Genomic DNA, 16,628 nt, shown 5'->3' on the forward strand with positions numbered 1-16,628 from the left:
TTTAAAAAAATCCGCGTAGGAAATCATTGGGATGATTAGTTTGCGCTCATATGTCAAGTTTTTTAAACCGACCAACAACTGACTGCGTGACCGACGGTCTGCCGACTGACGAATCAACAGTCTGACTGACCGACGGTCCGACTGCGGACTGACCGACGGTCCACGTCTCGGATTTGATTCTTTAAGGTTGCGGCCTAGCCAGCGACATCGGCCGATTACGCGGTGAGTAGTGGCCTACAGCGGAACCTATTTGCCAATATTCTCATTTTTACTGTGTCCCGCTACGTAAACATCTGCAAGTGGATCGCGACTGCGACTCTCCTTGCCCGCATTCAGAACCAGAATCAGAATCCTCTTTAACGGCCAAGTGTGTAAAAACACACGAGGAATTTTTCTCCGGCGGTCGGTGCTGCCCTGGTACAACATTCCGAACAAGAAAGAACAAGGAACAACATTCGAGGCATTCACAGGACAATTACTTCTCCATTTATTATCCTCACAAGGGTCACGGGGAGTCCTGGAGCCTATCCCGGCTGTCAACGGGCAGGATGCGGGGTACACCCTGAACCGGTCGCCAGCCAATCGCAGGGCACAAAGAGACAGACAAACAGCCGCACTCACGATCACACCGACGGGGCAATTTCGTGTCCAGTTAATGTTGCGTGTTCTTGGGATCTGGGAGGAAACCCGAGTGCCCACCCGGAGAAAACCCACGCAGGCACGGGGAGAAAGTGCAAACTCCACACAGGCGCGTCCAGGATCGAACCCGGGGCCTCAGAACTGTGAGGCCAACGCTTTACCAGCTGCTCCACCGTGCCGCTTGAACACGGATATTTGACTTCTAAAGCCGTCAATGGCAGTGAACGTAAAGTTTCAAAATTGAGGAAGTTGCGAGTCAAGGAGACAACATTCTTGCTTCCAAAAAAATAAGCTTTAAAGGTTCATGCGGGTGTCAGTCTTGGTTAAAATTGACAAGCAACCTGACGCGTTTGCGGGGTAAGCGGCGAGGGGGTTGCCAGCCTACGGCGGCCTGGCAGCCGCCGAGCTCGCTCGGCTGTCTGGTTTTGCAGCCTTTCCCTTTTAACGGGCGCCAGGCGGGTCGCTCGGCTTCCAGAATCGCCGCAGATGAAATCCGCGTCGCGAACGTGAACTTTTCACACGACTCGCTATCCAGAAGCCGTCCTTCGGCGGGGGGGGGGGGGGGGGGGTCGGCGGGTGGCGGCGGTGCTTGCCTGGCACTCGCGTCCGTCTGGGAGAATATTAACCTCTCGCTGAGGCCGAGATGACATTTTAGCTGCGGGGCCGTTCGTTTCCCCGAACTGTGATCACGTGTTCGACGTCCCGCTAGTGTGACAGAGAACGGGTTCATTGCGCGAAAAAGGTGGGGGGTACGCGGAAATTAAATCATAAAAAAAAAAAGATCATGAAAGGTTATTTACCGCTAGATGGAGCCTGCTGTTAAATGCCCTAATTATGGATTTTGAAAAAATAAGTAGAACCTCATCAAGTTCCATTTGCGTGACCTGCTTTCCTTTTCAAAATGAGACGGAAGCGACGTCAGGGATTCCCAAGCACAACAGTGTGCCCTGAGAAATGTTTTTTTTAATATTAAGTAATTATTCTGGGAAGGAATATTTTTCTCCTAGAAACACAAAAAAAAGTAGGAAACTAATTGATGGACACACAAAACGGTCTGCAATTGCCTAGAGGGAGCACAGGATGGAAAGAAAGAACTTTTTTCTATTAGACATAGCTATGGCTTGACCTAATGAAGCTCCTCCCTTCAGTACAACAGAGATTCTTGGCATGAAGATGGCACCAAAGCAATATTTTTATATCCGGCATCTTTTTAGCCTGAGCACAAAAACCAGCAAAACAGTAGATAGGGTCACCCCCCCCAAAAAAAAAAAAAAATAAGCAAGCTTAATTCACATGAACAAAGTTTTGTTTTTTGTTGTTGTTGTTCACTGTTCACTCTCTGCTTGACCTTTATAGGTCGACGTTTTTTTTTTTCGGGAAAAAGCAATGTCAATATTTTCACATACTTCAGTGGATAAGCAAGAAAACACATTTTCAGCGAAATTTTTCATGAATTTCATAATACAGAACTCTGCAAATTGAATTTGATTTTCAAATGCAAAGACAAAAGTTTACATTTTCTGTGTGAAATAGGACGTCACACAGACAACAAATGAACAATGCGTTTAACATGTATTTTCCTATTGCCAGTCCTTATTTCCAAAAATATATGTAACTGATTGACTTAAAATTGAATGTTTTTATGACCAAAAAAATGCTCATTTTTTTGCCATGTTATGATGATAGTGCTTCACAGCGTATTTTGGGAAAAGTTAACATGTCACGCAAATCGGGGCCTCGGTAAAATGCGAGGTTCCTTAGTATTCACGGTGTTCTATGTCTTTCCTTTGCACTTCGCCTTTTTTGGCTCACCAAGTCAAATTAAAAATCCTTCATGTTCCCAGAAATGAAAAAAAAATGTCAAGTTCACACGATCAGTTGTAATTCTACATGCCAAACCTTGACAAAAACCCCACCACAATCCAACATGTACATCATGTCCTCCGCACGTTTAGGGAGTACCAAGATGGCGGCCAACTGGTTTCAACCAGTTGCAATACCGCTCGATGGTTATGGCTATCCGGTCTTATTTTTTTTGTTCATCAGTGTTTTTACCGGCCCTGTTAGCGCTGCGCTAGTGTGTTGCTGCTGTCTTACTGGCGTGTCTCAGTGATATTTACCGGTAAGTTTTATTTTAATTGGCCCTGTTAGCGTTATAGCTAGCGCTAGCACTAGCTTTAGTGCTAACGCTAGCGTTAAACTCTTTCTGTGTACCGTCTTTCTTTGTAAATATCTCGTGTTTCAATGTGGATGTCAATGTTGACACTTGCGTTTTTTTTTTTTTTTACACAGCTATGTATGTACCAAATGGTATTTCCTTTACAAATGTACTCGGTGAGGCTTGTAAACAGGTGCGCTCTGTAAACTGGGAATATCTCACAGAGTTGTTCCGGGGCATTCCCTCTGCGGCATACGCACTCATGGCAGACAACAAGACACTCTAAAAAGAGCTCTTCTTCTAAAAATCTTTGAGAAAAAGAAGCAAATACCACTGTATGTTTTTTTTTTGTTTGTTTGTTTTTTTTTTGGCTGTGTGTGAATCTGGCTCAACACTTCCAAACACAATTGGTACTTGCGACCTTTGCGTATGCATCAATAATTCACACTTGCTGCCCTTTCCTCGCACTTATTTTGTTCCACTATCCAAACAACACACTTATTATTTATGTTTTTTTTTTCTCCAAACGTCGCCGTCCGTCACCAGCAAGAAATGACAACGTATTTGCGTGGGCGACGTGCGGCCGTGGCCGCTGCTTGTAGCCTGAAAAGGGATACGTTGACAAAGTAGTCATGAATACAGTTCTCAGAGAGGGGGAAAAAAAAAAAAAAATTCTACAAGGACACACTACAAAGTCACATTTGAAGATCTGGAAAAAAATGTCAGATTCGCACCCTGTCTGAAGAGCAGGAATCTGTCGTACGGTATACAAATAAGTGCACGGGAGGACACGCTTTCGGTCGTGAACCACAAGGAGGAAATGTGCCGCGAATGAAGCGCATGTGGAATAAATTAGGGCACGGTGTTGAGTTGGAACTGGCCCAATCAACGAGTTGAGGCAACAAAAAGCCAACACCCGCACCAGAATGATGAATGATGAGGTTTTGGGATGAGGGGATTCCGTCCAGGAAAGAAAATTCCCAGACAAGACGCACGCTGGGGTAGTGGTTGGCATGTCTGCCTCGGAGTTCTCTGGTTCGGGTTCCCGTCTGCGCCGCGGGTCTAATGTGTGGAGTCGCGCGGGTTGCTTGCAGGTGCAGTTTGCGCTGCTTTGAGATACCAGCGTTCCGCCGTACCGGACCTCGTTGGGCCGAGTTTTGGCTTTGATACGAGCGCCGTAGTGGGGGCAGGCGGACTTGTTCAAAAAACAAACTTCAAGCGTTTAGGTTGAAGTTTTCTGTCAAACTAAACATAAAACAAAAGGAATTAAACTTTGTGTATTTACAACGTAGCCTTTTCCTCTTATAGCTTAATGCTAACGCTAAATAGCATCTTTGTTCAGTGCCATAACCCTTTCAGCAAACAGTGCAGGAAATCCTGACTATCATATAGTACACACGCTAAAAAAAAATGGAGGAATTTTTCAAACATTTATTTTAGTCGTTATAGTCCCTCAAGAGCAAATTCAGGCAACATTAATCCATGGGCGGCGAAGAGTCCTTGACAAGCCTGACGCTAACAAATGATGCTAATTCAAAGAGCAGCTAATGGAAAACAACGTAGTCCAATTGCCTCGGCGGTCTCCCGATCTTTCTTGACCTGCGTCACGTTCACAGATGGTCACAAAGCGGGATTTTGTCGGTCCGGTTCAGTCCCACCTCACCTCCGAAGTGCCCGGCAACTCGCGCAGATTTATTTTGCTAATATAAAGGGAACGAGGTGTCTTCGCGCACACCGGCGCAATAAAGCGGGCTTATCGTGTCGAGAGCCCGGCTTTGCTTCCGTGCTCCTTTTTTTATTGAACGTATAAATAAGACCCGGCCGGGTCCGTCTTTTATTTATTTCCTCCCTGCGATGCTCTGCGAGGGACAAATGAACCCGCTAACTATTTCACGTCTTTCAGCGCAACCCTCAGAGAAGACGTCCTCCCTTGTGTTGACCCAACGCTTCCCCAGACCTCGCCGTGTCTAAACCCCCCCCCCCACCACCCCCCCCCCACCCCCCAGAAGAGATGGTGCGCCATTCCGCCGCTAATGATGCCCTCCTCCCGCTGAGTGCGGCCGAGGTGTTTTTGCTCCCGCTGAACAAAGCTCAGCCGGGGAGGTATTAATGTCGGATGATAAGCGGACTCGGCAATTAAGCGGGCTGAGTCACGGAAGACAGAAAACTAGAGGGTGGATGAGCCCGCGTCGCCCCCGCAGAGCTGTGGCTTATTAGCGAGGGAGGAAGAAAAAAAAAAAACTACGGCAGACCGGCGGGACCGTGGACTCCATTTGCTTGAAACCATTTACAGATCAGATCTCGCGGAAGCAGGAAACCACGATTGCTGGTACCAGACCACGTTGAGGTTCTTTAGCCCTTCGTTGGGACACGAATATTCGCAAATGGAGTACCCCAAATTCCGCCTCGTCCAGTCGGTCTTACGTTTTGTCCCGTTACAAAATCCATTTGACGTTGCGACTTCAAATGTCCAAAGAACTGAAATTCTTGGTTGCAGATATCTGACGACGGGTCCTCGCAGGACAGTCGATTTCACAACCGACCGCATGACGTTGCTTTGTCTAATTGTCGCTCCAGTAAGAATACCCGTTCCAGCCATCCCTGTTGTATCTGCGCTAGGTGCGTGGTGACCGTTAGCAACTTTTTAAACCTTAAACAACCTCAGCGACTGAAGTCAGCTCCAAAAGTTGGAAGAAAATCCGTCACTCCGTTTTTCGTTCTTCTGTCTGTCAGCCCAGGTTAAATCCTGCCAAATACATCGAGAGTGCTGAGCCAAGTTCCGCATCAAAAGTCCCGCCAGCTGTCCCGCAACCCCCCCGTTGTTTTGATGCAATGTTACACTTGTGAGACAAGGATGAGTGAACGACCAATTTGGCGTATTTACACGGCTACCCGATCCGCTGCTGTTCGTATGCGGCGTTCTTGAAACGGCCCCCCTGCTGAGGAGGAGCTGATTACCCCTTCGGACTCTTCTTTGGATTTCGCCGTGTCAGACTCAGTAGGACGCTTCCTGCTTTTGAATCACATTCTGGGACGACCGATTGGAGCCTTCGGTTGCCCGGGTCGTCTCGGTGCACGCATCCAAAGAGTGAGCGAGAGAAAACCAATAGCCTGTTTGGAACAAAACTAATCCCTGTAATGCGTCCTGGACCCCGGCTGTAGGGACTCCAGCCCCAGCGGCAAAATCTGTCTTTCTGTCTGTCTATCTATCTAGCTCGCGATCTAACTAGGCTTTGAACTCAGGTCTCCCAGGTGTCAAAAATCTTGACACTGTACCAGGTTTACACCATGGATTCACGTTCTATCTGCGTCCCACTTCTAAAGTCAGTTCGGGTCACTGTACCACCCAAAAATGTTTAGATGTTCCTCCAGGCGATGCTTCTGTAAGCTTGCGCGAAGAACCCGATCGATGTCAAACAATATCAGAGACGAGGGCAGAGCAGTTGTAGTCCAACTTCTGACACCAGATCGCACATCACATCATCTATGTTCACTGATGCTGACGCTCACAGGTTTTCTTTCTTGTAGGGAGTTGGGACTTTGAACTCGGACCGGCTTCCAAACAAAAACTCTACCAAACTACGGTACCTCTTCAACTGGTCGGACAAGACTGGAAACCAATGCACCTGCTCCAATCCCAGGTGAGGAATGTACTAATCACACGTGGCAATACCCAGAAAGTACTACATTGTGGCAGAAGTGGGACTACTCCATTATTTATGTTTCTCAATACAATGCTAGGAGTCTTAAGGCACACAAATGTCCCAAAAGGTGTCAGAAATGGGATACTCATTTGATGTTTCTCATGAACTATTCCAAAAAATGTGTAAAAATGTGTGACCAGATTAAGGTTTTATTTGTTAGGTAGACGACTTCATTCTAACACCGAGGCCCACTTCTGACACCATTTTGAAAAGATTTTGTGACATATTGCATAAACACCCCACTTCTGACACCGTTTTGATCATCATGACATACATCTCGCATGTATTCCAATGCCTCTCCAAAATATTGACCTGCTTCAACTTCTGACACCACTAACGGTGACCGTGTCCCCCCCGCAGAGTCACCCGACGTCGCTGAAGCTGCTGATCGAGGCGGAAGGGGAACGGCTGCTTTTGACGCTGCACAAAAACCAGTAAGTTGTTCCCTCAGCGCCCCCCCGACATTACTTCGCCGGTCGACACGAAATCGGGTCATCGTGTCTACGGTAACGGGATGCACGGAAAAGTCTCAGTGGTTGAAAAACGAACAGGAAGTCAACCATTTTGGTCCGACGATCGAGGTGAAATTGTGCGGACGTGAATGGAGCGAAGTTCCCCCCACCTTGGCAAAGTTAGCGCCACGCCCCCAGAATGTCGCTCGCGGGCCTTTTTTCCGGAACGGCGCGGCGAGAAAACTTTCACTCAAATCTTTTTCAACCCCCCCCCCCCCCGAGCTGCCGAAGTTGTCTGTGTTTGGACATCTGGAGTTCATCAGCGGCACAGAGCCAAGCCGCCAACGCGCCGCGGACGAGCTCATAATAATGTCGGCGCAGCAGGTTCGCGTTGCGGCTCGCCGAAGAAACAGGAACCCCCCCCTACTCAACCCCGCCCCCGTTTGCTGTTTCAGCCAATGAGAAAACCGAAGAAAGCCAATTTGAGAAAAGACGCAATGGGAACAAAAGTGCGTCTGTGCTCGCAGAATTCCGGGAAATCTTCTTGGGGGAATTGCGGAGAGTTTATAGACAAAATGGGAAGAATCTGGAAGTTAGCGCCTCCGTGCATCGGTGAAAAGGACTGTAAATGTTGCACGTCAGATTCTGATGGAAGCGTCGACAATATTTCATTTTAGGGACGCGCTAACGTTGACAGCCTCACTCCGAGACGCCATTTTGCGACGGCGCGAAGGTGAACATACTGCGGAGGAAGCGGCGCTGGAGTTTTTTCTCGCCACGGGACGGACGCCGTTTGTTTGCTGACATTTGGAAACGGTGGGGCAGACGGCGGCCCCTTGACATTCGAAAGCGCGGAAAGGCCGCCGACCGGTGCGAAGTGCCGCGCAAAAAAAAAAAATGTTTGGGGGGGGAATTGGCGGGCGAGGGATGGGGGGCTTTGAGCTGATTCTGATTCAATTTTGGGATGCATGACCAAATCATTTCATTTATCCTCAAACGGAATCCCTTAAACGTACTCATTTTGCATTGATGTTTTAAATTATTTTTACGTCATTTTTAGCATTAACTATCCATTTTCTTAGCCGCTGATACTCACGAGGGTCGCGCGGGAGTGCCAGAGCCTACCCGACCTCCCGTCGGGCAGGAGGCGGGGTTACACCCTGAACAGGTTGCCAGCCAATCGCAGGGCACATCGAGACAAATGATAATCAAACACATTTGTGACATTTTTTTTGTATTTGTCTTTAAATATTGTAAATGCTTAATTGAGTAGAAATGTTTTTTTTTTTCCAAATTACAACTGGAACAAAAAGAGAATTACAATTACGAATATGCATATTTTACATCTATTTATTCATTTTCTATTCAGGTTGCTCATCAGAAATTCGGGTCATTGATTCATTGTGAATAAAGACATACAGAAAATATGAGTAAGATCACATATATTTGAACATTTTGATGGATTTATTATTGTTATTTTTTAAAATGTCAAATACATTTTAAAGAAATGAATGATGACGATTACAAATGACGCCCTGGCCCTTCTGTCCCTTTACAAAAAAAAAAAGAAAAAAAAATCAAAGCACAAAAGTTTGTCCATCCCTTACGTAAGACCACTTGAAAGTACTCGAGGCTCTCATCATCCAATTTCACGCGTTCCAGCTGATTTTGTTTCCGTTTGGCGGTTTCCCTCCGAGCGGAATGCGCAGTCCCCGCGACCCAAAGCGGCTTTTTCGACGCTCGTTTTAATGGCAAATATGTAAAAATATGCAGCGCACATACGTGACAGAAGGCGTGGGCAGCGCGTTCCGAGCTTTCTGTCTCGCTTCCTCGTGACTGGCGGAATAACAACACGATGACGACGACGAGGATGTCGGTGACTCGTCGCCACCGACCAATATAACGAATTATGAATTACTGAAACTGACTCAGTGAGCCGACAGCCGACGTTTTTGGAAGAATTATTCTCTGTGTACCGATTTGCTGCTCATTGTGATTAAACTGAGTTCCGTTTACTGCTAGCATACACTGTGTCAAAATTTTTCTCATAAGTTAAAGCAAAGAATCGGGCGACTATCTCGAAAAAACGTAAAAACTCAGTCGGTCAGTCTCAGTGCAGTGCTCTGCTAAAATCAGACATCAAACCGCAATCCGCAGTACCGCCCCCTTCAGGACTGGAGTGTAACACTTCATCTGCCCTTACTATTCAAAAGTCCAATTTCCGTGTCTGGTATTACAGTCTCCATGAAGACTGCGGTCGTGTTTTAGCTTCATCGGCAGTCTCAAATGAGTTCCGCTTTCTGAGCACTGATCGTTGGTGGGGGGGGCATCGCGTCTCATTCGGGCCAAGCTGGAGACCTTCAGGCGGCGTGTTTGGAGCGCCGCGGCCGTGTTTGCTTTTGCAACGCGCTGCCAGATCGGCACCCGGGGGCCCGGCCGGCCGGGGGGGCCCCGGGCCGCTCGTTGGGGCGGCTGCGGATGCTCTCGCCGAGTTTAACGACCCCGGAGGGCGGAGCGGCCATCTGCTTTTTGTTTCGGTGGCTGTCAGATAAGAGGGCGCTTCAGATGACCTTTTGCCCGCCCGGACTGGGATTGGCTTCCGGGACTGGACAGTCGCAGCTTCGTACCGCTTTGCGTTTGATCAAATCGCATGGAGTTGTATCTATTGGTTCCATCTTGGGGCATCTCGATGTTGTTGATGTTAGGTTTAATTTCGGGATGGGTGAGTACCGATACCAGGTATGGGTATCAGGCTGCTGATACCAGCCCCCGGTACATTGACTTCGACATCGCGCGACTCTTCGCTGTTCTTGGCTTTCCACTGCAGTGGTTTAACACATCAGCTCATCATCGTGTTCTGCGTTTGCTGAACCTCGTGAAGTATCTTTGTTTGTGTTGAATAATTTAACTGCTGAATCCAGTCCCTGACGTTCCCTTTGTTCGTCATTGTGTACATGCTCAAAGCATGCCGTTGACGCTTTATGATCGTCTTTCAGTTCTTTGCCACCATCTTGTGGGACTTTTGCGGCTTTCTCTCCCTTCGTTTGACTTTGAGGTTTGTTTAGTCGACTTGCAAGGCTGCTCACTTCTTTTCACACCTGCATGGTGCTGAAGAATTTTAAAATGTGACTTAAACCTGTGCAGTTAAGACATTCTGATGGCCAATGAACTGCGATCCTGCACTCTCGATTCATTAGCCTCGTGTCTCTCTTCCTTTTAACTGCTTCCTTCAAAAGGTTTTTGCAGTCAGGGCAATGCGCTCTTTTGAATTAGCGTCTCAGAAGTTCCAATTATTTTGATGCTCAGAGCGACGCTTACTTAACAAGGTGGACCGCGCCGTCCCCGGTTAATTATGCGAGGCCTTCGTTTTTTTTTTTTTTTTTTTTTTTTTGGTTGTTTTTTTTTTTTTTGGAGTGGCAGCTGGTGCAGGGTTGAGGAGTAGAAGACTTGTCGAGTGCGGTCTTCATGTTTGGGCTCCAGAAGAAAGAAAAGGGCAAGATCAGACTTTGAAGACCCCCACTTGCGCTCATCTACTGGGTCAGTTGCTTCAAACATCACGATAATAAGCAAAATTTACAAAAAGATAATTTGCAATTCAAATATGACTGTGGAATAGGTGATTACTATTCGTACATTTCAGTATCATAGGGTGAGAAGCTCGGTCATCCGGGAGGGGCTCAGTATCGAGCCGCTGCTCCTCCGCATTGAGAGGAGCTAGATGAGGTGGCTGGGGCATCGAATTCAGATGCCTCCCGGAGGTGTTCTGGGCATGTCCCACCGGAAAGAGACCTCGGGGTCGACCCAGGACACGCTGGAGAGACTATGTCTCTCGGCTGGCCTGGGAACGCCTCGTGATCCCTCCGGAAGAGCTGGGAGAAGTGGCTTGGGAAAGGGAAGTCCGGGTGTCCCTGCTGAATCTGCTTTCCCCGCGACCCTACCCAAAAACGCGGTAGAAAATGGATGGATGGAGTATCACTTGCTTACTGTTCCGCACCGCATTGTCAAGTCATGTATATCATAAAATTGCATTGCTTGGAACATTATATCATATTATATGCCACATTATTATATCGTCTTGTATTATTAGTGTTACTGTAGTACTAACCAGTTTTCCCAGTTAAGCTTCCTGTCACGATGGTGTTGTGGTTGGTCACATAACAACGTGCGTCCTGTCAAACCGCGTCGTCCTCCCAGGGTGTCTGCGATGAGTCCACTTGCGTAAACATTTGGCCAAATAAAACCGGCTCCTCGGAGGACCCGGGAAGTACAGCAGACCACATTGGGCGGCGTCTGCAGGGAGTCATCGACAACCGAATAATTGGACTGGCCAGAAATGAGTGGAAATGCCCCCGGGCAGGCGGTACATTAGTTGCGTTTTGACAGCAGTTGCGGGGTTACGGGAAGGTTTACGTCGCCGGAACGTCCGAATCCTGACCGATTCTCGGCAACTCTCCGAATAAATCCCAGTTAGATTTCATTTTGTGCAGGCACGCCGGCACCTCTGCGGCCGCTGACCGTAAAAGACAATCGCTCGCCCCCAGTCGCGCTCTGTCACAAAGATAAATAGAGGCTTCCAGACTCCTCCCGTCCGTCGTTTCACCGCCAACCGCTAACCTTTCTGTGAGCGGTCCCGTCCGAAGCGAAGGTCTGCTGGCAGAGGCGACGTAATGAATCGCACTTTCAAAAGTTTTCCGCCTCAGCCACATTTGGGATCCTGCTAAAGTGAGTGGTGGAAACTGTTTTACAGTTTTGCTAAATGTTCTTTTTAAAACATTTATTTACTCGAATCCATATCGCTCAGACCCGGCAGACGTCAGTCACGCTCCTCCGACTGCGGCTAGTCTGTCCTTCATTTGCGAAACCTAAACCACATTCAATGAATGTTCAATTTTAAAAAATGCGCAGGGATCATTATTAATCCAAACCACCAGCCGAGGCCTCCGCCATATTTTGAAGCAGCACGACCGTATCAAGCCTTGGTCACGATTAGTCCCCTTTCATAATGAATACGTTTCCAAAGTTGCTCGGGGTTGAATTTGGTTCAGTCCAAAGAAGTTTTAAAATATTAATATGAAGTGTGTCCCCCCCCCCCCCCTCGCCCCGTTATTGCGTATTCTTTACAAGACGAGATGGAAATGCAATTTCAGTTACTCGTCTGGGTTCCCGTTCCTGAAAACAACGGATATTTGGGTCTTGGTCAAAGTCATGTTTGCGCACGGCGTCGAATAATTTAACAGCGTTCCTTCGGATTAATGAGCCCGAAGATGATGGACGACGTCGCGCTGCGCCACTGGCGAATTACTGGCGATGCCACGTCGAGACCTGATTGAAAGCAGCGTGGTTTCAAGAGCCTCTTTTGTCAGCAAAATCTAATTGAACAGACGCCGGTGAAGATTTACGCGTTGACTAATGTGCCCGCCAATAAATTGGACCCGGCGTGTTGTGCTCTCCCTCCGATTTCCCTGTTTTTCCCCTTCTTCCTCCGAGGCTTATTTTCTGCACATTCTCAAGAGTTGGATCAGAAAGACGGCTGGTTTAGTGGGCGACCGAGCTCACGTAATACATCAAAATGTGATATTAACCACAAAAATGGACGACGTCGCAGAGCGTGAAAAACATAAAGGGAGGATGAGTTGATTTTTATTCCCGCCTTAATTATTTGAATTTTGCCTCGAAGTTCGAGTAAAGACAGGCGGGTTCTTTCCTGCAGTCAAATGTTTTTGGTATTTCTGTCACAGTTACCAGGGTTTAGTAATAAGGTTTTTAGTTTTTTTTTTTTTTTTTTTCTCATTTCTCCTGATACAAAACAAGCTTTTAAATTTTGCGGCAAAATATGTGTTGCTCGAAAGCACATACTTTGTGTCAAAAATTTCCCACTTGCAGATAAATCACTGCTTTTGTAACTTGTCAATGGACGCCATGTCTTTGGCACTGTACGGCGCGATCGACTCTGTGGTTTTCTTCCAAAGCACGAACCGCCGTCCAAGACCACCAAAAACTCAAAACAGTTGCCAATTTGGCGTCGCCCATCTGTTCAAATTTGTTAGCAACTAAAGAAAATCTTGAGGAAGACCTCCATTTTGAAAAATGTTCGCAATGACCCAGAAGTCTCGTCTTCAAACCAAATTCATCATCCGGGTTCATCAATCATAGAAATTCCTACTAGGTTTTGAACCTGTTAGTCGACAAGACGTCGAGTCGGCTTCACTGCTCCCCATCGACACTTTATGGCTTTTAGTCGACGAATCGCTCCTTGAGTTTTGGCCACGTCGTCTTCTAATTGGACTTTCAACTTGTCCGCCTGCTCCTGTCGCCAGAGCGTAAGAACTCTGCGGATCAGCAAGACGTCCAACCAGCGACACAACGCCAGTCGTCGTCATTCGTTGGTCTGCATGGGTCCAAGAGTATGAAAATAAGCTAATAGTAGTTGAGGAAAGTGGTTAGCGTCGCTAGCTCAAGCTATTCCGATCGCCACAAGTCGGCACTACTTTGAAGACAACTTCGACTTGACTTATCGCATTATCGCTGACTATAAAAATATCTTAAGTTGTTCATCATCTAATGCCTACCAAATCGTATGTTAAGTGAAACTGGATGTGGGGCTGTTCGATATTTCTGTCCCTCCATTTTCACTTTCCATATGTTGTCATTTGTCATCGTCTCGTGTTTTTCTTTTGCAGAGTAGCAAAATTGTGTTCCCGCGGCATCTCTGCTACGATGCTGTCCCTTGAATAACCCTCGCAAAACATCACGGCCGTTTTTGATTTCCAACAAAAACAATCGTTTTTTTCTTCAGGGCGCTCACTGCTAACTTTGAACCGGGCGCCTTTCACAAGAATGACATCAGTCTCCCTCGCGTGATTTCTCGCTGACGACCAAGAACGCATCGCTCGATCTGTGGTAAGCTGTCCTCGCTCCCCCAAAGACGCTCGAAGCCGAGTGTGAGCACGTACTGTACACGCCATCGGTAGCGCGTAGTAGTCACGGCTGCACCACCGCTGACCGCCGCTCTTTCGCCAAATCGGGCGAGAGCGCAGATTAAAAAGATTACAAACAGAAACGATGGGGACATCTGGGAGGATGGAGCACTTCGCCACCAGTGATCCATTCAGGACTTGAGGCTGGAATTACTGCCAAAGGTGCAGTAGCAAATTCCCAAGCAAAGTTCCAGTCATGTACATGCAAGTTGTCAGTCTTTTATTTTAATAACATTTGCAAAACAAAAAACGTATTATTTTCATTCACGTTGTCATTATGAGGGTAATTTCTGTTGAATTTTTCTGGCAAAAAGTGACTTTATTCCAAATTTCAATCGGGCTGTCACAAACTGGAAAGCGTGAATGCATTCCCGATGCACGGCGTTCCAAGGCCCCCCTCTTGAAATTCATTCAATTTGAAGGCTTTACCACACAAAAGCATTTTTCCGACGTATTCGAGCCGGTGAAAACTCGCGTTTGCTCAAGGTCTCAGATAAGAACCTTGAAAATTGGCTGCGTCGCAAGCCCTTGAATCTGTGGAAAATTCAGCCCTTGTGACCAGTTCTACTTGGAGTCATGAGATTTGGGAGACACATCTATCATGAGTCGACGCACAAAAATGCCCCAGAGCACACAGGGACTCTCTGCCACTTTGGTTGAACGCGATCACGACCTAACTTTACTTCCGTACTAGACAGCGGGTGGACGCTAAATTGCGAAACGTCATTTTCCTCGACGCGTGTGGGCGGAGCTTGGCGACGAAGCTCGATGACTGGGCTCAACTCAAGCAAGTCCCTTCCACAAGGTCGGAGCACCTCACCTGGTTTTGTAATCAGACGTAGCCGACGGACCGCGTTGTGTGCAGTTAATCGGCCGAATGAGAAAACTCTTATCTTATGCGCTTTTGATTAGCCGGCAACTGACCTCGATCTGCGTATCTCCATATTTCGTCGTCGGCTGTATCTTCTTCTCCCGATTCCAATCATTTCGTCCTTTTGTTGAGGGCGGCAGTATCCATCACTGCCCTGCCCGCGATGGGGATCCGTTGAGTCATCTGTCCTGGACGGAGATGACACTTTATTGATTTTCAGGGCCGTGGCCGGGCTCAACCGCATCAATCTGGAGGCGACTGTCAGTGCCATAATTGGGTCGCCGCGGATGCTAATGGCTATCGCGCCTGACCGCCGCGCTGCTCTGCGATGCCAAGCGGGTGTTGAGAATAATAATGAGGCCGACGTAATGAACGGAGCTGGCTTTCTCGCGGCGGTTCACTCCTTTCCTGAACAAAAAGTCCAAAAGCATCTGCTGTAACTTTTTTTTTTAAATTCCAAACTCAAACTTCCGTACTTTTAATAAATACCAGATATGCTTAGCCACCATTGACAGTCAGAGTATGGTACAAAATCAGTCAACCTGTATGTCAAAGGAGACCTTGGACTGATGATTTAGACCAAATTAACCGGCTTGAGACCACCTGTCTCCAGTATTTTCACTTGGAACCGTACAATGTGGAACATATCGACCAGTCCAAAACCATTTTTGGCAGGTCATGTCAGACCAATTAATTTGGTTTGTGCTGAAGTTTGTTTGGAACGGTCTAATGTGGACCAAATCAACTGGTCTGTGATGACCTTTGACAGGTGGGCGCAGACCAATTGATTTGGGATGTGCCAGAATTCATTTGGAAGCATACAATGGGGACCAAATCAACCTCTCCAAGACCACTTCTGGCACATGTGGACCAAATCAAGCAGTCGCAGAGCATCTGCAGCACCTGCCTACAAAAAAGTGTCCGGTGGGCTGTGTTGGCAACACGGAAACACGTCGGGATCTGGGTAACCTCTGGGAATTGTCTCTCTGCTCTACTTGGCTCTGATGTCAGACTCATCGCAGCCAGCAAGACTGGATCTCTTCCCGGGCTTCTGGAAAAATGATTCAATCCCAGAACATTTTTTTTCCTTGGGTAACAGGTCAGCATTCACAACTCCCCCCCCCCCCCCCCGCAAGTGAAGCCGGGATATGATTAAATGCGCATTTCCTCCAGAGTCTTTCTGATGCCTTTTTATTGCATTAATTGCCCTTCCAAGATTTGCTTTTATGGGTCGCATAACTCTAAATGATTTCATCCGCTCCACATATTTCCGTTTGATCCGCGCTAGAAGTTTTACGCACTTAATGCCCCCTCACATTTGTCACGATCACTGTACTTTGGGAAAATGTAGTCCAGAAATTCCTGGGGTTTGCGTTGTCTGGATTTAACGAGACGCGCAGCCCCGGAAAATCGACAAGCAGCAACGAAGGCGCCGGTGTTAATGCGCTAAAAAAGGTCAATTGACAATCGTCACTCCTGTTTGATTGCGAGGGATTAGCGCAAGGTAAGGCTTTTTTTTTTTTCTGTAGCCCGGTTATCAAAGCAGCTGACAAAAGTGCCAGAAAGGGATTGAACTTGTGATTCCTGGATGCCAAAACCACTCAGCTTTTACCCCCCGTGACAATCGTTTTGTTCGTCTCTCGTCTTCTCTAATATCTCCCCCGAGGCTTTCTATTGGTATTTAAACCACCTGCCAGTTGTTGTGCCGGAAACGCTCGTTTTCCCCTCACTCTGCTCTGGCTCGTCTTCGCGTAAGCATTTGTTGTTGTTTCTCTCAGCGTGTTCCAACAGAGTACATCAAAAGTGTCCTGAGGACTTTGAACTCTT

The 16,628-nt window shown here is 47.4% G+C and overlaps 1 protein-coding gene across 2 annotated transcripts in view; it reads left to right on the forward strand.

Moving 5' to 3' along the window:
• Window positions 1-16,628, forward strand: part of LOC133495911 (disintegrin and metalloproteinase domain-containing protein 12) — a 35,252-nt gene that overhangs the window by 1,886 nt on the left and 16,738 nt on the right. Inside the window, exons 1-3 of one of the 2 annotated variants that reach the window (XM_061810965.1) lie at window positions 2,607-2,761; window positions 6,326-6,438; window positions 6,862-6,935. In XM_061810965.1, the coding sequence (XP_061666949.1) occupies window positions 6,418-6,438; window positions 6,862-6,935 (95 nt within the window). In that variant the 5' untranslated portion in view covers window positions 2,607-2,761; window positions 6,326-6,417. Of the gene's footprint in view, window positions 1-2,606; window positions 2,762-6,325; window positions 6,439-6,861; window positions 6,936-16,628 lie in introns of those variants that run through there. The other variant, XM_061810964.1, reaches the window with a different exon arrangement.

Source organism: Syngnathoides biaculeatus, chromosome 22, assembly GCF_019802595.1.
Source record: "Syngnathoides biaculeatus isolate LvHL_M chromosome 22, ASM1980259v1, whole genome shotgun sequence".
Taxonomy (NCBI): domain Eukaryota; kingdom Metazoa; phylum Chordata; class Actinopteri; order Syngnathiformes; family Syngnathidae; genus Syngnathoides; species Syngnathoides biaculeatus.